The sequence below is a fragment of the Acanthopagrus latus genome, chromosome 24 (assembly GCF_904848185.1).
Source record: "Acanthopagrus latus isolate v.2019 chromosome 24, fAcaLat1.1, whole genome shotgun sequence".
Lineage (NCBI taxonomy): Eukaryota > Metazoa > Chordata > Actinopteri > Spariformes > Sparidae > Acanthopagrus > Acanthopagrus latus.
Window position 1 is genome coordinate 9,342,061 of NC_051062.1, and position 25,100 is coordinate 9,367,160.

Here is a 25,100-nt window from a genome sequence, read left to right on the forward strand (position 1 = left end):
CGGACAGGTACAGGTGGGTTTTATACCCGCTTTTACGCACCAATCCGTCCCCCGACAGATGCCATTGGCTCACCGCGTCTGGACAAACTGGCACAAAGTGGAAAATCAAGTATTTCATGCAGATGTTTTATGATTCCGCTCACTTGTCCTCTCTGGATTGGACGCGTGCAGAGGTGAGGGGAGGTGAGGGGTGGTCCCTGTCCACCTTTAAAAGCAGGTGATCCGGAGCGCTGCGGGTATCTTCCAGTCTTCAAGCCTCCAGTCTTCAGCGTACAGTTCCAAGCAGCAGGATGTCTAAAGGAAGAGACTACAGCAGCCAGTCCTACTCCCCCAGCGGCACCGGACCCGCCCGCAGCTACCCGACCGCCAACAACATCGACCCGTCGGGTAAATCCCGCGAGAAGGAGGACATGGTCGGACTGAATGACAAGTTCGTCAGGCTGATTGATAAGGTCTGTACAGTACTTTATCATTATTAGTGTTTAGTCTATTATTATTATTACTACTGCTCTGTTAAATTAATGTATTGGTTAAAGGGGCACTGTGTAGTTTTGATGAGGAAAATTTAACTTTTAATATTGTAGTTATAAATATAAACTCAGAAATATTTTGTTTTTTCCTTATCTGAATAAACAAACTGTTCTCAGAGGAAAATAATGTTCACTGTCTGAAGCTACAGAGGTGGCAGGGTCCGCCACATATAAACAAAGTACAGCATTATGAAGCTGTGTTGTCTTTTATGGTCAGTTTTTTTTTTTTAATTTAATTTATTTTGGCATGATTAAGATTTCCTCCCCGTAAACTACATATTGTTCCTTTAAATACCATTGATTGTAACTTATCATCTTCAAATTGAACCACAATCAGGTTTAATTAGACTAAAAAGACTAGAAATAATTTATTTGATTACAGATAAAAGGCAAATAAATACATTATCAAAACATGGAGAGAAAAATAACAGAACAGTATTATTATTATTTTTGACATCTTTTGGGGTTTATTCTTATTATAAGATTTCATATCATTCAATGTTTGTGCATCATTTATAAAGATAATTAGTTATTGAATTAATATTGTTTATGTACAGTGATGCGAAAAAGTTCATATATGTTCAGAAGATAAAGTTGATTACTTGATAATGTCAATACAAAATGAGTACTTTGTGCATGTGTAGTGTGTGAAGCTCTGTATTTATAAGATCTAATTAATTGGGTATTAGATTATCTAAGTGTACACCTTGGCCTTTTTCAAACATGCATTATTTTTTAAAATAATTTCTGGATTAAAGATAAAGGTTTTCTCTCTTTTATGTTTTCATTATAATTTCATGAAGAGTTTCAAATGCCGGAGCTCGACTCGAAGCACAAAACCAGCGTCTGCGTTTGTGTTTGATTCGTGTGACCTGAGGCCATGAAAATCACCTCCCTCTGCAGGATTCAGGAGGGTGGAGACTTGTGTGTGACGCCACCTTGTGGATCATAACATAACTTTAAGTCTGAGGTCTAAAAGGTTCAGCAGTTTTTGAATGTGAGCTGAAATAAATTGGGTGGGAATGAGCAGAAAGATTTGCATGTGATGGAAGAAGGTCTGTGAAGTTTTGATAGGACGATACACGTTCATGTTTGGAGCGAGCAGAACTCCTCAACACCAACCACATAATGATAACATGTCAAACTCTCAAAGGCTTCTGGCCACAGTATATAATTAGACCCACCATTCCTTTTTTTTTTTGTTTCTCTCTCTTTGTTTTGACCTTTTACGTCCGTCTCCTGCCTCAGGTGAAGAGCCTGGAGGACGAGAACAAGAAGCTGGACACGAAGCTGAAGATCCTGAAGGAGCAGGAGGACTACGACGGGAAGATCGACAACATCGTGAGGCAGATCGAGGACGAGCTGCAGCAGCAGATCGACAGCTTGCTCCGCGACCAGGAGAAGCTGCAGGCGGAGCTGCGCAAGAACCAGGAGGAGGTGGAGGACACCAAGAAGAGGTCAGGAGGTCACGATGGAGCTCATTTGATGGAGTTTGTCTTCTTGTTCACAGTTTGAACCTCAATCAACTTTGAATGTGTCTTTGTTTTCTTTTGGTTTCCAGCTACGAGGACGAGTTTCAAAAGAAAGCTGATCTGGAGAATGAGTTTGTCGTCAACAAAAAGGTACGGGAGGCTTCTTGTGCTGCGTATTTATTCCACTTCTTTCAAAGTGATTTCTTCACTCTATGCCTTGTTTTTGTTATTAACCATGTGTGTAATGTGAACCAGGATGTAGATGAAGGTCACCTGGAGGCAGTGGATCTGGCTCTGGAGCTGGAGGACCTGATGGGAAAGCTGGACTTCCTCAGGGTTGGCTTTGATGAGGTACCGATGAGTTATCATGTTCTCGTTCTTTATGAAGTTTTAATGAACTCATCAGATTCATGCGCTGATGTGCTGAGAGGGAAAACATGGCAACAGATATCATGGAAAAGGAACGATACGATAAAAACTGAACTCTGTTATGCCCACTTCTGCCCCCTGCAGGAGATCAAGGAGCTGGAGTCTCAAGTCCAGAACCAGACGGTGATCCTACGTGACGACAGCAAACGGTCTCTGGACCTGGACGAGATCATCGAGAGCGTCAAGAAGCAGTATGAGAACATGGCGAACCGCTCGAGGCAGGAGGCTGAGCACTGGAACCAGAAAAAGGTGGGTTAAAACAGAAGATCACGCTCAAAGAAGACGACTTAGCGCTTGTTTTTTTAAGATCACTCTTGATATTGCTCACATTTTTATGTTTCTCCCACACTAGATGGACGCCTTGGTCTTACATGCAGGACAGCGTGAGCAGGACGTGCGTGATTTAAGGAGGGACATCTCCGACGTGGTGCGCCACATCCAGAGGCTCAAGGGCGACCTGGAAAGTCTCATAAGAAAGGTTTGGATCACACACACACACACGAGAAACTCTCAGAGTTCAGCCGAACGTGTCGCTCATGTCTGATCGTCTCTGTTTTCAGGAAGAGTCCCTGAAGCAGGACATCAACGAGGCGAGGGCAGAAGGGGACGGCAACGTGGAGAAGGCACGGGACGACATCAGCCAGCTGAAGGAAGCCCTGAGACGGGCTAAGCAGGACTTGGCCGGGCAGATCCGCGACCACCAGGAGCTGATGAACCTCAAGCTGGCCCTGGACATCGAGATCGCCACCTACCACAAGCTGCTGGAGGGCGAGGAGCGGAGGTACGCCGTTCTGCAGCACATCAACACGCATGAGCCTCTATTCAGTTTATCCACTCATGATGCTGTTTGCTGAAGTATACCATGACGTATTAATGCTTGCACTAACACCTGTCTCTGCTTCATCTTTGTGAAGAATGATTGACCTCATGCGCCACTCAGGTGAGAACCATTTTGTTACTTTACTTTTGTTGTTAGCAGCCCTGTTAACCCCGTAAAAATCTACTAATATGGCTTCTCTTGCTTCATTTGGTTGCTTCGTGGTGTATTTGACTTTTTTTTCCCAACCAGATGATGCATATAATAATAATATAATAATATAAACATATGGATATTATTTATTATTTATTTGAAGCGGCTCAGCATCAAAATAAACTCATAGTGCATAAATTTACAGCTGCAATGTGGAAGAAAACATTCAAAATGTACCTAAAATTATCAACAAAACTCGACCAAATAATAGTTTTGACTTCGGGATGTCTTTGCATTGTGTTGCAGAGATACAGTATATCTACAGGAAGTTAGCATGCTAACCAGCTAGCCCTGGTTGGTCCTGTCACATAATAACAAGGAAAACTCCCAGTCTGGACCACTAGCTGCAGGGCTAACTGAGCTAACTAGTTAAAGGCAGATACAGTTTGCGATGCCCTCTATGTGTTTTCGGTATTAATTTTGACATCCATCCATAAGTTCTAATTATGCATGTCATAATAATATATTTTATATTAAAGGGTTATACTGGCTTACAGTTTAGTTAACTTTAAAGTTGCGTTGTACAAAAACTTTAGTGGAAAACATGTTAAAAAGAATTCTGGGAAATGTAGGAAATCACTATGTAAAGACATATGTTTATTTAGTTTATGGTATTAAAAAAACACACATAGTGCACATTTAATATAATACATTAAATAGTTACACTATAAAACTCAGCATCAGTTTAATACATACCAGCTTATTCATGATTGCCTCGTGTTTTGTATGCCTCTAAAATCAAACCTTTCTTTCGCTCAGATTTCTAAAACCCAAAACCAATCCAAGTCCTTACTTGCACGCAGACGTTCACCTGCCAGTGAAGCCACGAGCGCCAGGACGCACCATCATCCCTCCAACCACCAGCAAACGGCCGACCACCACCTCTGTCCTGGCCGACGACATTATCCCAGCAGGCACCGTCACCCCACCAGAGGACCCCGCCTCCAAGAAGCGCCTGCTGATCCGGGTGCAGGTGGAGGCGGGCAGGGTCGTGTCTGAAAGCTCCCATTACACTGACGAATGACAGTCGCTGTCAGACACCTCTCTGTCTGCAGCATTACAGCAAATCCACAAAATGTGAATTAAATTAAGATTAAATTAAATTAAATTAAACACATCAAGAATCATCATGTAAGTTACTTTCAAAGCAGTCATCATTTTCCTCTGTGCGCCTTCTGGTAGCGTGAACTGTCTGACAGTTGCTTCTCGGCAGGTTGAGCGTCTTTTTCCCAGAATCTGTGCTGGACGCTGGAGACATTTTGTTTATGTCGGGCTGTTTTTAAAAAAGGCTTTCTTATCTTTGTTTGCATTTTGAGACTTGCAGTGTTCTGTTAAACCTTTGTGAGCTAAAAGAAAACCCCCACCTATCTAAAGATGTAGAGGTGAGCAATAAAATGAGGAACTTAAAGGCGTGAAAGGTTTCTGTTCTGTCATTCCACATCTTGTTAATATCAGGCCGTACTCAGATGTTCCTCAAACATGGATCTGGGGTAGCGACTACGTGCATGATCTGGCTTTCTTCTGAATACCATAAATAAAGACACTCGTCTTTGTCTCTGTCTCAGTGGTGTTATATGCTGTTTTTCCCCCTGAATTTCTTCTTCTTCTTTTACTTGTATTTGCATATTTGTACCTCAGACATGTCAAATTAAAGACGAGGCAATCAGAAGGCATTGCAGAGTTTACTGTGAGGGTGACATGTACTTTCAATGGATATACAGTTAATAAATAAAGCAACATGAACAATATGTCTGCTCTGTTTTTCTTCACACAAACACAGACAGTATCCTGAAAGGAAACATTGAGACATTTTGGGAAATATGCTGACAGTATTTGCATCCTTGCTGTGAGTTAGATCAGAAAATCGACACCGCTGTCATATCTCTGCAGTGTACGTGTAGCTGGAGCGAGGAGACGGTTAGCTTAGCTTAGCATTACACCTATGTGTGTGGATGTGTAGGACAGGACCTTTGTCGTCATGGTGACAACAATAAATGTCATCAAAACTAGTTAGTTAGGTTTAGGAAAAGAACCATGGTTCAAGTAAAAATAAGTACGTCACTTATGTTAAGTATGTAAGGGTGCGCTCCATTTGAAATGGGAAGTTAACATTTCCAAGTTCCCCGCCAGCAGTTTCAGCCTGAACAGCCCCTGAAGTGAAAGTCGGACACACCTCAGCAGCCTCGACCTCAAAATCCAAGATGGCTGTCTGGTGTATCAGCGGCTGTGAAAGCTGCAGAAAATTAATAGCACTTCTGTCTTATTAAATAAGTATTACACACAACTTCTGTCTGTGGACTTGTTGTTTCTGCGTTTGTATGCACAAAATGCCAGTCTGTGGTTGGAACACGGTTAACTCAGGTGTGGATTCATTCCCAGCTCCGACATAATAATCCAATGGGACATTTTTTCTGGCTACTGGGGTTTTGTAAGTAAAGGCTGTCGTAACATTGGCATGGCACCCGTCCAAAGATACCCTTTAAAACTCGCTTGATTACACAGTTTATCTAATTATTTTAGTCCCAACAAAAAAACAATGATAATTCGTCACGTTACGAGTGGTTAGTAACGTCTACCTGCCAAAAACAGAAAGCACAAAAAGTGCTGAGAATCCACACTGAGTTTTGGTCCAGTGTGATCGTTAGATACGAGTCTACTTGATTAAGACAGCGTTCAGTCATTAGGAGCTTGGAGCCTGAAAGTCTCGTCCTCTCTTCATTTTCCTTCCTCCTCCTCCTCCTCCTCTCCCGGTTCTCCTCTGTCTTCAGGACACATGCGTCCATGACATCGTGATGTGGAAAACATACTGGAACATGGCTTGGCACGGACGAAAAGACACACTGTACCCTGACCCCATGATGATATCCCGTCCCTCCTTAACGTCCAACAACAGTTCAGACCTTGTTTGCTCTTTGATTTGATTAAAGTCTGCTTTTCCTCCCCGGCTCCCCTTCGCAGACCGTCTCTTTCCCACCCACACGCTTAAAACCACATTTTGATCGGGGAAACAAATAGAACGTCAGACAGTCAGCGTTTAATCAGGTCTCAAATAAAAATCTAATTCCCCTTTGAATGGATCTGTACAGCAAATACGAGATTTAGCCTTCAGATACAAGAGATGTTTCTGTGAACCACAGGCCTGATTTCTGTATGTTAAACCATCCTGTAACAAATCGGATGGAAGAAAAACCATTTCTTCCATCTCGTGTTCACGCTGAGGCTCTAATCCTCTTCCCGTCCTGCATCGCGCACCGTGGATGATTCCCTCTCCCCTCTTCAGCTTGCATACCAGTTTACAGATAAACACTAATGAGGGAGGTGGGAGTAAACATTTCAAGCAGGCGGGTGACGGATGAAGAAAACCCACGACCGGTTAAACTGCCGTCTGGAGCAGACAGATACACTGAGCTGTGTTTGGGGTCGTTTGATTCAACTTCGCAATGTGATCGTAATGAGAATTTACACTTTACAGGCTTTTGATTTTAATTTGATTTTTACCCGAACACACAGCGAGACCTCTTTGAATAATGAGAGCCATCAGGAGAGCAGAACCTTTCTCAGAGCTGTGATGAGAAGCCTCTAGATGAGGCTGTAGTGTCACTGGAGATGATGGCTGGTTATAAAGCTTTGCCATAAACAGCATTGACTTACTCATCCCTCACCTTTTCAACGATAGCAACTAATACAGTAGTATATTCAATTAAATTAGTACCATGTGATGGTCATCCTTCATAAATGGACAGCTACAGACAGAACCTATATTTCAAAAGCCAGTGTCATGGTTGTAAAACAACATGCAGCCTTCTTTAAGGAACACTGATAAATAAATTGTGAATAAATCGATGCAAATGTGTTTTTTCTGCCGGACTGCAATAATTCTTCCTGGTGCACTTGATCAATATACTGTGTGTGTGATGTTCATCAACCCCTAGCAGCATCATTTCCTGCAGAAATATTCATAGTCATCGGTACTTCCTCAGACCGCCACTTCCTCGGATCCCTGCGTCCTCCGCCGCCACCGGTCTCGGAGTTTCTGGAGCAGTTTGCATACAGGCTCTGTGTACTGCCTGTTGGCCAGGCCGAGCACCAGCGGCACCACGGCCATGCTTCCTATGCCGGTGCACGACAGCACGATGTGAGTGGTGGAGCTCCACTTGGTGTCGCTGATCAGCAACGCCACGCAGACGTGCATGTAGATGAGGTAGGGAACCCAGCACGCCAGAAACGTCAGCGACACCGCCACCACGCAGCGGGTGTACCGCAGGTTCAGCCTCTGCTCGCGGTCCGAGGCCTGACTGCCTCGCTCCACCGAGCGATGGAGGCGACAGATGTCCTTCAGCTGGCCTCGGGTGATCCACAAAACGCGGCCGGTCATGCCAGCGATGGTAAGAATGGCAGGTAGGACGAGTCCATACACCTCCAAGTAGATAAAAGCATTGGAGAACACTCGCCTGTACGAGCAGCAGGCGGTTGCGTTTGTCGAACAGTTTGAAAGCGGCACAATCTTTTGGCTCCCTGCGCAGCAGTCGTCCCAGTCTGGCCCCGACCAGTTGTTCCACCCAAAAGCAGGAAGTGACGCATACAGAAGCGGCGGCGCCCACACCGCAAGCAGCGCCAGGGGAAAACTGCGGTGCATCCACAAGTTGCTGTAATGCAGGGGGTCGACGATGCAAATGTAGCGCTCGTAGTGGACCATCACCAGGTTGAAAAGGAACGCCAGGAAGAGGAAGTTTGGGAAAATGTGAGCCACCATGCAGGAGTTCAGACTCAACTCCCGGTTGAGGCCCATTAAGGGTATGAAAGGCAGAGCGACGCCGGTGCACAGATCCGCCACCAGCAGGCTGAGGAAGAAGTAGTTGGGCGTGTTGTGGAGCTGGCGGTTCCAGGCGATGCCCAGGATGATGAAGAGGTTGGCCAGGATGATGGACGTCGACAGCGGTATGGTGATGGCGTAGATGAGCTGCTCCCCGGCGAGCAAGGCATGGGAGTCGTTGTAATCCATCTTGTGTTTAATCTGCAGACTTCCTCCCATTCGCTGTCCGGCTCCACTCCCATCAACATGCAGCTAGCCTGGCGGGAAGGAGACACATGGTTATGAAACATATGCAAAGGAGGAAATAAGAAGTATAGTCCGTATCGGGAGGAGGCTGGAGATGGACGGTCAAGTTAAACAAGCACAGGACTTTTAATCAGGAGGCTGATGTGTGAAACTAGAAGTCAGCAGTGACTTAATTTGACTTACTAACACAGCGAAGTTTCGCCCCAGAACAATGCTGTTTCCTGAAACCAAACCAAATACTTTCAGTGCCTTAGTTGCACAGTTTTGTCAAAGGTACGTTTGTAAATGAAGTTACAGAAGGAACGTAGTTATTTTAAGCTGAACCACGATGTTGTCCTCAACCTAACCAAATCGTTGAAGTGTTCAGCGAAGGTCCGGCGACTGTGTCATGCATGTGACATCGGGTTATTTTGGGAACAGTTATTCACTGTGGGGAGTCGCCGGCATTTGACCTATTCACTGGTTTTGACACTAAACTGTGCTGCTTTTTTTTTTTTCTTTTTTTTTTGGTGACTATCTGGTTTGCCGTTATTGCTCAACGTGCGTAAACAAAGGCCTCGGAGAAGCCCGCGGAGGAAATGCAATTGAGCAGAGATGGAGAAAAGATGTGGTAGAAAAACACAGCAGGAAGCGAAGCAGAGCAGATTATCAGAAACAGATAGGAGGCGCTTTCTATTTATAAAGACGATAGAGATGTTACTGATCGAGCAAGAGATGTTCATTCAGGCCGCTGGGTCGAGCTGCTCCTCTGCAATCGGCAGTCGGCAATCTTACATCGAGAAACCTTCCTTCTTTAAATAAACAGAGAGTGTTTGGAAGGACGGCGTCGTGTTCAACCTCAAAACGGCGACCACTTTTCAAAGCAATCTCAAGTGGATGGTGGAAAGATGTTTTGAATGATTTATTCAAACGGAGTCTGGATGGACGAGGAGAAGGGGAGGGGAGTCAATGTCAAGAGCAAAGATTGACCAAAGTGCAGCCAGGGAACATGAAACTGATAATATTTACAAGAGCAGCCTCTTCATAATGCACAGCACATTCTCTCTTTGGCGTATTCGAAGGAGTGAAAGAGACTTGAACAGCAAAGGAAACACCAGCGACAGCCCAGCGACCACATCCTGCTGTGCTCCTTTTCTGTCATCTCGTTTGACCACCGACACTAAATTCAGCCTCTTTTGTTTGCTAACAGCCGAGATAAGAGCGCACGTTAATGGACGCGGGGCCACTGTCATTCAATAATTCATCGGGGCAGGACTCTGGAGTTACACCTCCCTTTGTGTCTTATTATATGTTTTAGAAAGTGATACACCCCGTGGAGACAATCCAAACAAGTCCGTTTTACCTACATCACACACAGTTTTATGTCTATACGCGTTGCGATTGCGCTTTATGACGTCCTGTTTATGTGTGGGTAAGTGCTTTATAGTGTCTGTTTAACTTGGACTTAAAAAAACACAAGAATCATTGACATTTAGAAATGAACACATTGCAACATGCCAGTATTTCAACATTACATCCAATCTGCAAGCTCATTCAGAGGAGTCTTACAGTGTCAAAGTTTCAGTTTCAGCTTCAGCAGTTACTGATATTAAAAGGTCTTTAGTGCTTGATTTTTACGCCTGCTGTCTGGCTGTGTTGGATTTATCAAAAAAAAAAAGAAAAAAAGAAAAAGCAGAGTCAAAATGTGACTTCACAATGCAAATACATGTTTCAGAAAAGCAATCACACGACTTTAAATGTTTAGAAACAGAAATGCACAGTGATCAGCTGCAGATTATGAGCAGTGAGTCTTTTACCTTGGGATGAACGGTCCAGTCATGTGTCCCTTCACAAAGGCAGCGCTCATAAAACACAGCTCCTTATCGCTCCCTGATAACTTAAGCCTGTTCCCCTGCATGTCATGTCCACGAGCAGAAGCTGCAGCATCCGCCGTGACCTACAGGAGCTTCTCTCTGGTTTTCGTTTTTTTAATCCTTTAAGATCCCTTCAGTCACAGCAGCCTTTTAAAATGCTCAACAAGCGAGGAGCCAAGTGTGTGGCTGCTCCTCTCAGATACTTTAAAGGGGAAGTGCACACTGAAGGAGGAGGAGGAGGTGGTGACGGCAGCTTTACTGGACGTCTTTTCCTGAAAGGGTGGGGGGGGGGGGGTCGCTCTTTCACTAACCCTTCACCGACTAACTTTTTGCTCTTCTTTTTCGCCCATTGGCCTCCTGCTGTTTCATCACCGTCCAGGCCCCTGCAGAGCGTCTCCATGAATGGAAGAGGATGGGAGGCTGTTATCACGGCAACCCTGAAAAATGATAAGTGCATTCCAGGGTAACATCAGGAGGCCCGGCATGTGGTTTCACACCCGGCATGATGCTCTCCAGATGCTCGGGAGACAGACTCTGCAACGTGTAATGTCGATATTAGTTTGAGAATCATGGGGGAAAAAACATCCATCTGTTAATATGTTTTTTTTTTCTTTTGATACACATCCATGAAAGTCTCACGGTCCTCTGTGAAGCTCACGCATACGTTTTTAGCATTTGTAGCTTAAAACTCAGTTTTCCAGATTATTTAAAAGCTGTGAAGAAACTTAATTCTAAAGAAATGGGGACAGGAGAGGGAGTTTGGTGTAGGTCTGTAGTTTTGAGGAAGTGGGGGATATACCTCTTTTTTTTCCAACAGCAATGAATGAAATAGGCCTGGAAGTAAAAGTATAAACATGCATGGTTGGTTGGTTTGTCAGCCTGATTACACAAAAACTACTGGACAGATTTTCATGAAACCTTAACAGAGGATGGCTCTTGTCCCAGAATAGACCCCTATCAACTTAAATAAAGGGACGGATCCAGAAACTTTTATCGGCGGCTTACTGTGGCTGCGCAGCGCAGCGGCAGGCTAACACTCTCAGCAGAGACAGTGAATAAGCTTATGTTATTCTCAAAATGTCCATTTCTTTAAATCCAGTTAGGTGTTTACTAAGTGAAGCCACCTTTCGCGTAAGGTTAAGCTGCGTTTATATCATTTTCTGACCCAATCACTTTGTCATTTGGTGTAAAGCACGTCAGGAGCAGCCGTACTGTGTGTAAGGTCAAAACAAATGCTAAGATGTATTTGCTCCCCTTTTTTTTGTTTTGGCCCATGACCAATTTAAAACATATACATACAACAGTGTGTACGTCTGAATTCATAACAGCTGTCAGACGCACCTCACATTTAAACACAGCGCTGGATGGAAAGCCAGCGGCGACCTGTTTTGTTGGCCAAACACGTAAGACTCCTTTTGCCTGATAGCACGGAGCAGACGTGGAGCTGGTGGAGATGGACGAGCTCCAGTCAGATAATGGTTTTAAACAGAAATGTTCCTGCGCCGGGGAACATCTGGGAAGACACTACACAGGGAAGACAAGCCGGACACGAAAGCACAACATCCGAACAATAATAAGGAGAAGAGCATCTGGGCTTTCCTGGAACGCCTTACTTAACACGATATCTAGAATGATGTGGGATAATCTTGTTTTTCTCTATAAACAGTGGAAAAATGTAATGTGATATGATTAATTAAGGTTATTATTATTACATTCAGTCATTTACAGACATCTGCAAGCAAAGAAGCTCAAAACTGTCTCGTCATGTTAGCTAACGCTCGCTAAAATCTGTGACACCATATATATATATATATATATATATATATATATATATATATATATATATATATATACACTTATGTTTTCCATGACAAAAGTGAGGAAACCACCCCAAGGTAGAGATGAAATCTGCAAAATAAGGCCAGAATTCAATGATAACTCCAAAAATATGGGGGAGGCATAACCGCTAAATGCTGCTCACTGTATTTGCGATAGCTATCTTTGGCTGCCACAAGGTTGTTATCTCTGCTGGCCGTGGTTAGTTTTTGTAAGGGTTTTTTGTTATTGTTATTTCAGAGTATCTAAATCTTTTTTTCCTTAAACAGGCAATAAAGTGAGCTGAAAGCTACATGTCAAGGAAAAACGGAGACAAAATAGGGCTACACCATTAGCTGCCATTAGCTAATTAGCTCAGTCAGCCATTCATTTTTGTCTGTTTGTTCATTTATTTTTTCAGAAGATCTGGGTCTTTTTCCTTAAATAGGCCAGAAAGTGAGCGAAAAAAAACACCACAAATTGATAAAAAAGAAAGAAAGAAATTAACCTGCTGCTGGCTAATTAGCTCAGTTAGCCATTTCTGTTAAGTGACAGGTACATTTCCTACTTAAAAATGATATATCAGTCACTTAAGTACCGACTGGATCTCTGTTGTTACCCTGGTCTCTTGCTTAAACATGTTTTCTCCCTGTGTCGATTTTTTCTCAACCAGATGTATTTTTAATGCGTTTGCCTCCTCGTCCTCCTGACATGTTTACCTTGGCACCTGCACCTCTCTCTCTCTCTCTCTCCCTCTCTCTCTCTCTCTCTGCTTGTTGGGCATCTGTTCTATCAGCACAGCAGCGCTCGGAGAATATGAGCCGCGGTTTAATGGATCAGGCTCGGGGGCCCCCCATCAAGGGCCGAAGGTGATAATCCTTTAGGCCACTCCTCGCCTTTGTCTGCACACAGGCTGACCTTTGAGGCCAAACACACTGCTGTGACAAATGAGGAAAATATGCTGCCGCTACCTGAACGCCACACTTGGCAGGTGTTATTTTATTTTGTGCTTCATCTTCTGTCCTGAACTGACGCAACGACAGTGTCACGCTGCCTGCAAAAAAGCGAACAAACATGTTCGAGCATGCCGGTTGATTTCCTGCCTGGGTGAGTTATGCATGTCCAGGTAGGAGGAAGAAGCACTTGTGCACAGGATGCTGGTGTTTATGAAGTCAAGCGGCGAGAACAACAATGGAGTGAGGAAAAGAGCAGATTTCGGCCTCGGATGTCATTCTTTAACAAACGTACGCTACATCGGCAAACACTCAGCCACACTTACGACCAGCTGCTTGGCCTATATTAAAGCACGGACATGGCAACAAGCGACAAAGTGGCCGGTGAGCTGATGCATTTCCTGATTGCGAGGGCAGTAAAGTCTCATAATTGCTCTATTTTTGTGCAGTGTTCACAACACAGCATCTACGTATTTCATAGAAAGCATAGCTGCTAGACAGAGCTGTGCATTCAGTCAGGCTCACGTTTTGTTTCACAGATAACTGGAGCCTTTTCACGTGTTTTCTGAAAGTGGGACACTAAAAAAAAAAAAAAAAAAAAAAGGGTGGACAGGGCAGATGGTTGCAGTTATGTGGTGAGGCCCCTGTAGGTCACCATAACACACATGCGCAATTCAACATCAGTAAATAAGTTGCTCTTAAAGGAGCTCTGCTGAGCTTCTGTGTTGTGTAGAAGCCCGTCCATATGTTTAACGGACTTGTGGACTTGGAGCAAAATTTGCATCTACATGTTACAAGAGTCTGACGCAAACCACAGCAGGGGACAGATCAAACTACTGTCCTCCTATTCACCTCAACATGAACTGATCTACTCATTGTATTATTTATCATTTATAACAATCAGATCCAAACTGCTGTCACTGCTTGAGATCCTCCTCCTTAAGGGTCGTGTCGTCTGCGTACTGACTCACCTCCTCCTCTATACCCCAAAATCTGATCAAATAAATAAAAAGGGACCACAGTAAAAAGCTCAGTTGGATGGTAGTCTAAACACGCAGAGAGCCCACTTGAATTCAGAAAAGATTTTACAGTTAATTGCGTCTTCTTCTCATGATGCAACATGTCGCCGTGACCCAGCAGAATGACTTTTGTCCTCAGCAGCTTGGTTCAATCCAAACCGATGCACGTGGACAAAAATAGACGCAAGTATAAACGATGTCCTCGGATGCAGATGAGGTTCAAGTGTTTTAAGTGGTCGGGGTGGACATTAGTCATGAATGACACGGTCCTCGGTGAACCAGAAGGAGGTATACTATTTATTATTTGGTATTTACACTTGAGTTGGCGAGATAATTCCTGACTGATCCGTCTGAGACCTGGAAGACCACACACATGAATAAAAAAAAAAAAAACTCCAATTGCGGGAAAAATTATAATGAATTCCTCTATTCGTACTTGTGTTATCTCTAAAACATTTCGAACATTAAAAAGGGATGTCAAAGGAGAAGGACTGTAATGTATCACTCTGTGAAACTCTGTTTACTCTCTCAGATTCTTGGACAAGAGCACACTTAGAAGAAACAGCTTGTTCTACAGAATCAAGAGGTGAAACTCCGGACATACAAGATGGTGCCGGAACACAATGTTTTAAAAATCCTGAGGAGAAGGGAAAACATTCTCCGGTGTTGGAGAAGTAAAAAGTCTGATCATGAAAAGTCTCTGCTGTTCCTCCTGGAATATTTCCTCTTCTCTTCTCTTGACTCTCTTTACCGATCTGGTCTCTGTAGGCAGAAGACTTTCGCCTGGTTGTCTCCGGAAGCGGTGACAGCGACGGATGCTTCCCTGAAAGAGGATGACGTCAAGAAGGAAATCAACATTCCTCAGTGACTGACGAAACATTGAAGACTGAGAGAGAGCGATGACTGTATCAAAGTGGTACCTGTTGATGGTGAAGTCGAGGATCTCTGCGGTGTGGCCGCGGTACTCGGACACCATGCTGCCAGTACGAGCGTCCCACAAGCGCAGTGCTCCGTCTAAGCAGCAGGTGGACACCACAGAAGAAGACTCTTCCCACTGCAGGTGAACGATGCCGGCCTGGAGGAACACAGACAGGGAATTTAGGTATGTTAGCCAATTAGCTAACCATCACAATATCAGTTACAACTTGTTTCCAAGTTGGTCTAAAATCAGCACACGAGCCACAACGACTCAACTGGACCTCCCTGGTGGTACCAGAGGTGCCTCCTGGGAGATCTGTGATCTAACTGCAAAGCCTCCGTATGTTATGGAAAGTCAAGACAAGTGAGAATCTGTAGTGGTTATGCACGGGGAGCTGACCTCATGTTGACACCTGTGCCTCAGGACCTGTGTGGAGAGGTCGTATATAGCCAGAGTTCCCTCCAGGTACGCCACAGCTATGAGAGGAAGACTGGAAGGAGAAGAATGACGGAACAAAGAGGAAAATTTATAAAGAGCTTTGATCCTCAGTAAGTCTGAAATCAGGCTGCAACTAGTGACTTTCTTTATTATCAATGAATGTGACAATTATTTTCTGGATTAATGTATTTCAGATACTGGAATAATGGAGTGGGTAGATATCCGGTAGTTATTATAAAGTTGTCTGATATCTTATTTCATCTTCTTCCAGCTGCACTACTGGTCTAATTACTTTGTGTGCTTGTGTTTAAGTGTATTTGTTACAACTTACGTGTTGCAGAACCCCACAGACTCCACGGAGTTGGTTTCTTCGTCGTCTTTTGATGCTTTGGCTTTGCCTCCGTCCACAGAGAACGATCCCACCACCTGTAAACACAGAGATCGGACGCTGTAAAGAACAATTTATCCTACAAACAAACCCTCTTCTCCATCTTTTCTTCCATCACTCTCACACCCACCTTGCCCGTGGCGGTGTTGATGAGCTTGGCGCAACCGTCCACTGACCCCGTCAGCACCAGGGAGCCGTCCTTGTTGCACGCCAGGGTGGTAAGCGCCCCCTGGTGGCCGTCCTGACCTGTTGAACAAACAGACCATTCATGAAACAGTCATGCATTTTATACTGTAAACAAATCACAAATTATAAGTCACCTAGATAACAAAAATGCAGCTGTGACAGCAGGATAAAGCGGCCAGACTCACCTTTAATGACATAGACGGCGTTTCCCTGCTTCAGATCCCACACGCGTACTGTTCCATCTTCATAACCCACGACAGCCCGTTTACCTGGAGAAACATTTAAATTAATACGATAAATACATTTCTTTGTGTTCGCCGGCATTTTAAATACAGCTGCATGGTTTTTAAACTGTGCTTTTAAATCCTGCAAGGCATCTTTTTTCCTCACCATCAGGGAGGACTTTGCCGCTGGTGGCCTGGCACGCGGAGCTCTGGAAGGTTTTACAGTCCCCCGACGGGATCTTCCACATCCACACATTACCGTCGTCTGTCCCCGCCAGCAGCACCGGCGCGCAGGGATGCCACTCCAACCACTGAGGAGGAAGCAAGGCAGACAACCGTGATTTAATAGCTGCTGTGCCTTGCTAAAGGGCAACTCAGCGGTCGCGGTTGAGGGAAGGGGTGCATGTGTGATCACTCACTTCCTCCGCAAGACCACAAATTCTCAGCGCGAGCGGCTGTCCTCTCCTAATAAATTCCTTCAGCCCCAGTAAAAGACTTCACACAAGTGCTTACAGATGCACAAACTAAACAGACACACAAATACACAGTCGGGCCGAGGCAGCGTTTCTGGATCACACTCTCTCTCATACCTCCAGATCTCCCACTTCAAACGACCAGATCTCCTCTTTGGTTTCCACTTTCCACGCTTTAATCAAGCCGCTCATGTCACCCGTCGCCACCAGGGACGAGTCGTGGCTGAACACGGCGCACGTCACAGAGTCTTTGTGACCTGTGGGGGCAAAGGAAAACATACCTTTGAAGATCTCTTTTTAAATTTGTCTCAGCTAAAAGCAGAGAAACACAACACTGTTTATGTCCTGGCTGCCTAACTGCACATGAACAAGTCACCTTCTATTAAACACTGATCGATACACCTCACAAGTCAGAGTTTACTGAGATTGAATAATCTGAATCTGCAAAGAATCTGATATATATCTTCCTCTCATGTCTCAATACATTGCCTCTTGAACGTCTGTATAACCAGCCCTCAACACTCACCCGAGCACTCCAGCAGAACTTCTCCATCGCTCAACCTCCAGACATACGCCTTGTCATCCTCTCCTCCTGTCACCGCCATGCTGTTCGTGGCAGGATCCAGACTCACACAGAACACTGAGCCTGGACAGAGGAAGGGAAAAGAAAAGTAAAGGTTTAACAGACTGAATCAGCCTGATCACAAGATCACAATAAACCCAAGGTAAGGTTGCTACCAGAGTGTTTGGAGAAGGTGAGCTCGCTGTCATCCTGCTCTGCCTCCATCTCGTCCTCTGTCTCCCAGCCTTCATCATCCGCGTTTCCAGCGTCTTCGAAGTCAACGTCCCCCAAGTCATCGGCCAGATCATCTGACAGTGAGAGAAAAATATGGAAGTGTCATTTAGCTTTTAAGTCTCATTCCAGCTAACAAAAACAATAATCTAGCCTAACACAGAATGTCACAGGCATGGTTAGAGTTGTCAAAAGCTACTTGTAAACAGTTTTCTACCCACCAGGACCAGGCTCCGTATCGTCCAGGTCGATGACTTCAACAATTTCCTCATCTCCGTGGAGTTCAATCGCGTCCTGCTCCGTGTTATCCATGCTGTTAGCAGGCTAAAAGCTAGTAAAACAGCTGAAAAGTAACCGTCCGAGTGAAGCTAGCTAACCTGACTTTAGGCTACCTCACTTTTAGCAGCTCACGGAGTTCTTACGTGAGTCAAACGTACACTTTCACTCGCGTACTTCACATTTAGTGTCGTATGAATGTAGATACACAGTTGTTAAATGTCAAACTGTCTCCCCATGTTTTTCTCACGTTGCTGTGACTGGAGAGACAGACGCGTGATGATGACGTAGGTAAATGGGCGCACCATGGATGTCGTGTTGCTTTTTCGCCACAAGATGGCGGCGTCGCACAAAGTAGCTTGAGCGGCGCCACTCGGAGAGTACTGGCTGAGGTTGGAGCATGTTTTAATATCTGGAGCTCGTTTATAAGGATGTTTCGACACATTTGGTGAGTTATTATTCCCTTTGATATTGGAATGAACATAAAACGTATCTGTTTTTACGTTTTTTCTGGAAAAAAGTGGTTTTCGAGGTCAACAGACTGCTTCTTTTAGCATGATAGCTGCTACTTCCACCACAATACAGGTTGTTCACGGCTTATTTTGCTTTAAAATGTTAGTATAATGTATTTTAATGTATTATCTGTAATAATTTTTGTTTGCTTTTTATTTTACGCATAGCTTACAGAACAATGTCTATAATTATATGAAGTAAATAAAAGAGCTAGGCTCAGTGAAGAGATAATAAGCTAATGTTACTTGTCTGTGTGTTTGACAGGAAATTAAGGCGACAGTAAGTATTATTTTTAATCTTTTAAAGGAGAGAAGCAGATGTGTTAAACTACAGTATCTGTCCTAATAATGTAACATTTTTGCTAAGTTTGTTTAAATCGGCTAATATTGGCTTTATCTACCAGTGTAATATTGCTTGCTAATTTTGTATGTGTATATCCTTAATATTTTCTTCTATTAGTGAACGGTATTTGCCTCAGTTGATTTGAAATGGCCTTTTCCCCTTAAGTCCTGTTTCTTTTGTTCTCTGTATCTGTAACTGTCCTCGAGAACTCATTGTTGGATAAGAAAAGTGCTCCCACATCTCCTAGTAAGGATAATATCACCATTATCAACAGCATCATGAAGATAATGATTATTTTTTGCCCACAGCTTCTATTTTTGAGCTGTTTCTGGCCCAGGAAGCAAAAGTCCTTGCATGTGCAAAATTTTCTTCGCCAGACACTCACTCTTAAAAATGTCACTGTGAATAGTTCCTCATTGTGTGTGATGGTAATAATATGTCCCTTTTCAGTCTCATTATGATACCGTTCCTGCCTCTTACAATGTGATTATGCTGCTCCTCCAAGGAAAGGAATCTATTTTTATTAACAATCAGTGGCCTTCGCTGTGTTGAGTAGTAACTTGAGAGTTCAGACACTTGAAATCATCATCATTCTGTCACAAAACTGTTATTTAGACAGCTGTTATTACTGGAGCAAGTATGAGGCAATGCGTGCATGCTATTGACGCTGTCCATCTTCATTCCATTGTGGGAATTTTTGAAGCCACTGCAGGGCATAGATGTTGCACATAGAGCTAAGACACTCATACTTAATGGCATTAAGTTGAGATGGCATAAGTTGAAGTGAAAAACTGATGGAGGTATTTCTGTTTTCAGACATTATCTAATATTCCCACGTTGATGGAAAGTCAGGTGAAGTGTCATAGTCCACAAAACCTTCCTGGAGATTTACAGCTTTTGTGTTACAGAATTCTCCAAAACGGCTGAAGTAGATGGAGACTTGGCTCAAAAACAACTGGAACTAAACATACAATGACTCAATACAGATCCTCCAGTGTAATACAAGTCTCTGAAAACCCCCCAGATCCCAGATTAATTTGAAAAGAAGTTATTTACCCCTTCAACGTTCAGTCAAGCTCCTACACCCACCTCTGACAGAGGGGTTATTAATGCTTTTATCTTAGCAGCTCCAGGGAAGATTTGGGGTGTAAATAACATTTTTTTTGTCAATTTGGGAGCTTCCAGAGACTTGGACTACACCAGAGGAGCTGAGCAGAAACATTTAATGATTTTTTTTGGTAGTTTTTTTAATTTTGAATCCCCATCTACATAAGCTGTTAAGGAGAATGCAGCAAACACAACAATCGGAGCAAACAGCACATTTTTAAATTAATTAATTTCATTAGCAATCAGATAAAACATTATTACTTTTGATACTTGAGTACATTTATTGCTAGAAAAGGTTTAAGGACGTTTCCTCAAATACTCTTCGTATGGGTAACTTTCACTGCTACCGAAGTTAAATCTTAATACAGTAACTTTACTTTTACTCAAGACTGACTTTTGGGTACTTTTTACAAAACTGCTGGACATTCATAAAACACTGTTAAAGAGAGTTAATCTATCTGAGGAGGAAGAGGAAGAAAGAAGGTTTTTCTAAAACTGAGAGTCTTACCAGTCACCTCCAGGAAATCAAGCCAAAAATGTTTCCAGAATGAATCCCTGCCAACCTCGGGTATGCCGAGCCTGACCTCTGACCCCCTTGTGCAGGAGGGAATGTGATGACAAAGTTTCTAAGCTCGTATTTAAGGATATTTGTGAGACTGCAGTAAACCACAGGAATAACATTAGCAGCAGAGCCGTAATCCATTTTCAAAGGAGCTCCCCTCTCTTCCTTAATCTTGCCATCAAAAGTTCCCTCGCCAGGGATATTTTATGAACACTTAACACAGTTTGTCTACTTCAGGTTTTTGGGGTTTTATGTCTCTTGCTATATGCTCCTGGCAGGGCTCAGGCACTGCATGCCCAAAGAAGTTTTACTGGCTGCCCAGGCCCTCCATTTCAAGCCTTCCCTGGAAAAATACAACCACCTCATGATGTGGTGAGATGTGGAAACATCAGGGTGTACGTTATTTAGACATTTTAAATCTGCAGTGAGTGAGAGATTTATAAACTCTCCGTTCGGTTATGAGTAAGGCTGGAAGAGGCCGTTGAACTTTCACGCTGGAAAGTTAGATGACATTAGTTACGACGCTGGTTACAGACTCTTTATTTCATCAATCTACTTCTGCATTTCGTCGGTTTTTCTGGCTGTCGTGCCAGCAAAGGACTTAATTCAGCCCCTGTTCATATAACTTAAGAGACATTGCTGGATAAATTTGGGAATATTGCTCAAGCTTGCGGACATTTTTACTACCGTGTAGAGGTTGATTTTGAAGGATGATAGAAATACCGATCCAAGAGCTGATATTTTTTGTTGTAATTAGATTAACTCGTATTCATGTGAAAACATGGCAAGTGAAGACACCATTTTCCAAGAAAAGGCCTTTGAAACAGCAGTTAAACCGTCATGAGACACTAAAACCCTGACTTAAGGAATTCCTTTAGGTTTAGCGGCCCTTCGAGGCAGTGTGGTTAATAAATAAGATTCAGAAATGTCCACAGAAGTAAAAATAAAACTTGACTGGTCACGTCTGAGGTCGACAGCTTGTTGAATATAGTTGGGCAGATGCAGAAGTTTAATCCTAGTTAGGGGCTCTGACTGTATGTAGAGTCAGGAGTAACAGGAAATGCCATATATGCAGCCGAGATCATGAGCTGGTTTGACCTCAGAAAACATGTGATTCAGTCCCCTGAGCAACCAGGACATCAACTGAAACACAAATCATGAGCAGAAACAAGTCATTTCACCACTTTCTGTTACTAAGTTTGTCTTTTTTTCATTTTGTTGACAGATGTTGGTTGTGAACGTATATTTAATCAGGTACTGTAGGCCAACTTTAGTTCAGCTTTGATGCACTTGTACTTTGAATATTTCCATTTCCACAATGTTATTTATTTAGGTGGATGTAAACAGAGAGACAAGAGGGAAGAAATGAAAGTTTTCAGTAAGTTGTACTTTGTGTAGCAATAATTAGCAAATGTTAGCAAACTAGCATGCTAGACTTCGTGTAAAGGTGGAAAACACTGTACCTGCTGAACATCCACATGTAAACGTTGTCACTGTGTGACTAAGGATGAGAGCATGCTGACATTGACTAATTGTAGTGCTAATTATGTCACAGAGCTGCTAGCATGACCGTAGGCTCTTCAGTCTCGCTAAACAACTAAAACTAGAGTCATTAGACAATACAAGGCAAACAATGTTGCCTCTATATTGATGAGATAATATTGTAAAGTTGTATGTACAGTTTTCTGTATAAAAAGTACTTTTACCTTTTTAAGCTAGGCTACTTAGCATACATTTAGCCAATCCCAGGCGACGTCTGTATTTTTACCTCAGTAGGATTGTGAATGCAGCACTTAAACTTGTAATGAAGCACATTTGCATTGTTGTTTTGGTAGTCCAGTAAAAAAATGTCTGTGCATTTCACAATACTGAACCTCATTCAAATTTTAGTCAAATTTACACTTTGACAACACTGACAGAAGTTGATTTGCAAGTGTAAAGTGTGTAAAGATGACAGGAATGATGTCTTCAGGTGCAGCAGCAGACTGAAGGTTTGTTCAGCGCTAGTGGAGGTTTTCTTCCTCTGGGTGCATTCCAGTTTGGTTTTGTCTCAGTCTCTTGAATCTGCCTATTTTTACCCAGACACCGTGGAACAGCACTTTGGGTGGGCTCCTCTCTGCCGTCATCCGAACAGCAGAGACCGGGAGCGACCCGTCATAACAACATTTCTCGGTTTATCACTCCGGCAAGCTGGTTTATGTCTGAAAAGCAGGACACTCTGGGGTGCTGTTGCTTTATAGGCACACACACATGGAACCACACATCTGCCTGACCAAGACATGGAGGCATATGCATCTACTTTTGTGTGTGTGCATGTGCACTACACGCACCTTTACCCACACACACACGTACACACAAACAGTATCATTAATAAGGCCTGGGAGCTGTTGCTGTGTGAGAGGTAATTACTCCATGCAGCTCAGCGAGGCTTTGATGGAAAGTTTTAGACTAACTGGCTCGACTGTAAGAAGCCTTGACTCTGCTTCTTTTTTAACAAGAAGTCTTTATGGCTCCTTTTGCTCTCTTTTCTCTCTTAAACGCTCCAGTTTCACGGCATCCTGGAAAGATTTTATGTCTTGTTTTTTTTTTTTTTTTTTTAAATATAGGCATGCAAATGAACAAGAAAAGACCTTAATTCGCTTAATAACGCTGATTAATGTTGGAGGCTGTTGTTGCACAGTTCCATCACATGCCGTCCAACACGCTGTGAGATGTTTAGAAGTGTTTTCTTTCTTGCTGGCGAAGCAAACTTCTTTATGACGCTGAGGTCTGCCTGCTTTGTCTGCATGCTGCGTCTGACTCATGTGGGACCGTGTTGGGTGAGATGACGGCTTCCCTTCTCAAACCACTAACAGCCAGTTGTGTGTGTACTGCAAGAGGTCTGGTCCACAGCCTGTGTGTGATGTGTCTGCTGTGGTAGCAGAGCGGTAGTTTGCGCCGGCCGTACACGCTCGCCTGTTGACTTTCTAGCCTGATTGCTGCTCCTCTTCCAGCCGCTGGCCAAAAACATGGTGTATTTTTGGAACATCATTACTCAGGATCTGTGTTTTTAGCCAGAGCCATGTAAGGTACTTTGGTACAGACGCTTTTAAAGGCATCGCGCTCCAAATAGGAGGACTTATAAACCTGAAATGGAAGGAGGTGATGAGCACTCCCCTGGATGCAAAATAGTTAAACTAACATAATCAGCGATTTGGCAACCCCAGTGCGATGTTCACTGAATTGCGAATGTGCTGCTCTGGGCAATATAAGCCAATCTAATCCCTGCTTTGACATCACTGCTCTGGACACACTCACTCTCACACACGCACGTATACACACATTTGAGTGTTTTATGCGAGTCTGCGTCAGCAGAAGCCCATAGACAAACAATGCAGATGCAGATGTCCAAGACCAATCTGTGCTCAGTGACAGAACGAGTGTGCATCTGTATGGAGTGTGTGTGTCTCAGTGACGTCCGTCTTACTGAATACGATGAGAAGATTGTGTAAATTGTTTAACAATTTGCAACGTATCTGTATCTTCAGGTACTTCTCTTTCTCATCGAGTTGTTCCATTTTCTGCTTTTCTGCTTTTTACTCGTACTCCACTAGATTTTGGAGGCAAATGTTGTACTTTTCACTCCCGCTGCATTTATTAATAACTTATGTCACAGCAGATACAAATAGAAAATATAATCAACTGAAAACATGCTGTGTATGTATAAGATAGTGAAGACTTTATTGATCCCCATGCAGGTGGACATTCACAAGCTACCCAGCAGTATATTGTATACACTAAAACAATAACTAAAATATTAAGTGTTAGGGTAAATGTACACAATACTGCATCTACAGTTACAATTCAATAATTTAATATGCAGTATGTTATTCAGAAATGAGTCATACTGCATAACAGGTAGACCTACAGTTGGTTTTTGTTTACTTTCAGAACTTTAAGTTAACTGTTTCCATGCTAACAGTTTTGTTCTCTTACTTTTTTAAAATCTTTAATCTGTGACTTTTACTTTTAGGTAACAGTATTCCTATATTGTAACCTCGCTACACTAAAAGTAAGAGATCTGACCTCTTCTTCCATCTCTGGAAGTTACATCAGTCTTTTTTCCAGGTTTTTGCAGGTTGTCACAAAAACATGAAAATGGCTTCAAGCGTGTAAACACAGGTATATATGTAATGTTTGTATTTATATACAGTATATACAGAGGGAGATGGTCTGCAGCCATACAGCCATGCAGGCCTTAAAGAGCTTACTCAAGCACAACAACATCAGAGATGCCTCCAAGACTGACTGCCTTACGTAACCAAGGCTCCATAGCTCATCCACAGAAATTATAATCCTCTGTTGCTATGGATACGGCTGTCCCAGCGGGCCTCCCCTGTACTCCAAAAGAGGAGCGACCTCGATTAATAAATTCAACTTGTACCCGGGCAGCTCAGAGATGGAAATGAGTTAAAAAAATAATGAAAAGGGGACTTTGGACAGTAGTAAAAGTGGTGATAGTGACCAGGAGGAGCAGGGCTCGAGAAACCCTGCCAGAGTGCCCTTGAGCAAGGGATTGTTGTGATCTTCTAATCTCCCTGTAGAGGAAAAGAGAAAACAGAAGTAACAGAAGAAAGGATTATACACTATGTGAATAAAACATTACAGTTGTATTATAATGGTACAAGATGAAAACAATCATTCCCAACCAGGATATGAAGTGAATGCTACGTCTACCAT

At 43.3% G+C, this 25,100-nt stretch overlaps 4 protein-coding genes across 7 annotated transcripts in view; 2 read left to right on the forward strand and 2 right to left on the reverse strand.

Moving 5' to 3' along the window:
• The first annotated feature begins 254 nt into the window (after positions 1–254).
• Positions 255–5,209, forward strand: LOC119015077 (keratin, type II cytoskeletal 8-like). 3 transcript variants are annotated; one of them, XM_037090698.1, is made up of 9 exons: positions 255–452; positions 1,779–1,987; positions 2,092–2,152; positions 2,258–2,353; positions 2,516–2,680; positions 2,784–2,909; positions 2,992–3,212; positions 3,346–3,371; positions 4,265–5,209. In XM_037090698.1, the coding sequence occupies exons 1-9, from the start codon at positions 291–293 to the stop codon at positions 4,483–4,485; spliced, it is 1,287 nt and encodes a 428-aa protein (XP_036946593.1). In that variant the 5' UTR covers positions 255–290; the 3' UTR covers positions 4,486–5,209. The 3 variants fall into 3 exon arrangements, with proteins under 3 accessions (XP_036946593.1, XP_036946594.1, XP_036946592.1); XM_037090699.1 differs by having other exon boundaries at positions 4,221–4,364; XM_037090697.1 differs by lacking the exon at positions 3,346–3,371 and having other exon boundaries at positions 4,221–5,209.
• Positions 5,129–10,590, reverse strand: gpbar1 (G protein-coupled bile acid receptor 1). The gene is made up of 2 exons (XM_037090701.1): positions 10,317–10,590; positions 5,129–8,531 (listed from the first exon to the last, which is right to left on the reverse strand). Exon 2 carries the CDS (start codon positions 8,491–8,493, stop codon positions 7,438–7,440), a length of 1,056 nt encoding a protein of 351 aa, XP_036946596.1. The 5' UTR covers positions 8,494–8,531; positions 10,317–10,590; the 3' UTR covers positions 5,129–7,437.
• A 3,840-nt stretch (positions 10,591–14,430) lies between these two features.
• Positions 14,431–18,110, reverse strand: LOC119015086 (angio-associated, migratory cell protein). The gene is made up of 11 exons (XM_037090718.1): positions 17,803–18,110; positions 17,527–17,658; positions 17,315–17,434; positions 16,906–17,045; positions 16,482–16,626; positions 16,277–16,360; positions 16,036–16,151; positions 15,849–15,943; positions 15,479–15,569; positions 15,081–15,235; positions 14,431–14,983 (listed from the first exon to the last, which is right to left on the reverse strand). Exons 1-11 carry the CDS (start codon positions 17,891–17,893, stop codon positions 14,908–14,910), a joined length of 1,245 nt encoding a protein of 414 aa, XP_036946613.1. The 5' UTR covers positions 17,894–18,110; the 3' UTR covers positions 14,431–14,907.
• Positions 18,111–18,195: 85 nt separating this feature from the next.
• The window catches only part of LOC119015085 (histone deacetylase 4-like), a 66,016-nt gene continuing 59,111 nt past the window's right edge, over positions 18,196–25,100 (forward strand). The window contains exons 1-2 of one of the 2 annotated variants that reach the window (XM_037090710.1): positions 18,196–18,305; positions 18,635–18,649. The gene's annotated coding sequence lies outside the window, so the exon portion shown is untranslated. The remainder of the gene's footprint in view (positions 18,306–18,634; positions 18,650–25,100) is intronic. The other variant, XM_037090713.1, reaches the window with a different exon arrangement.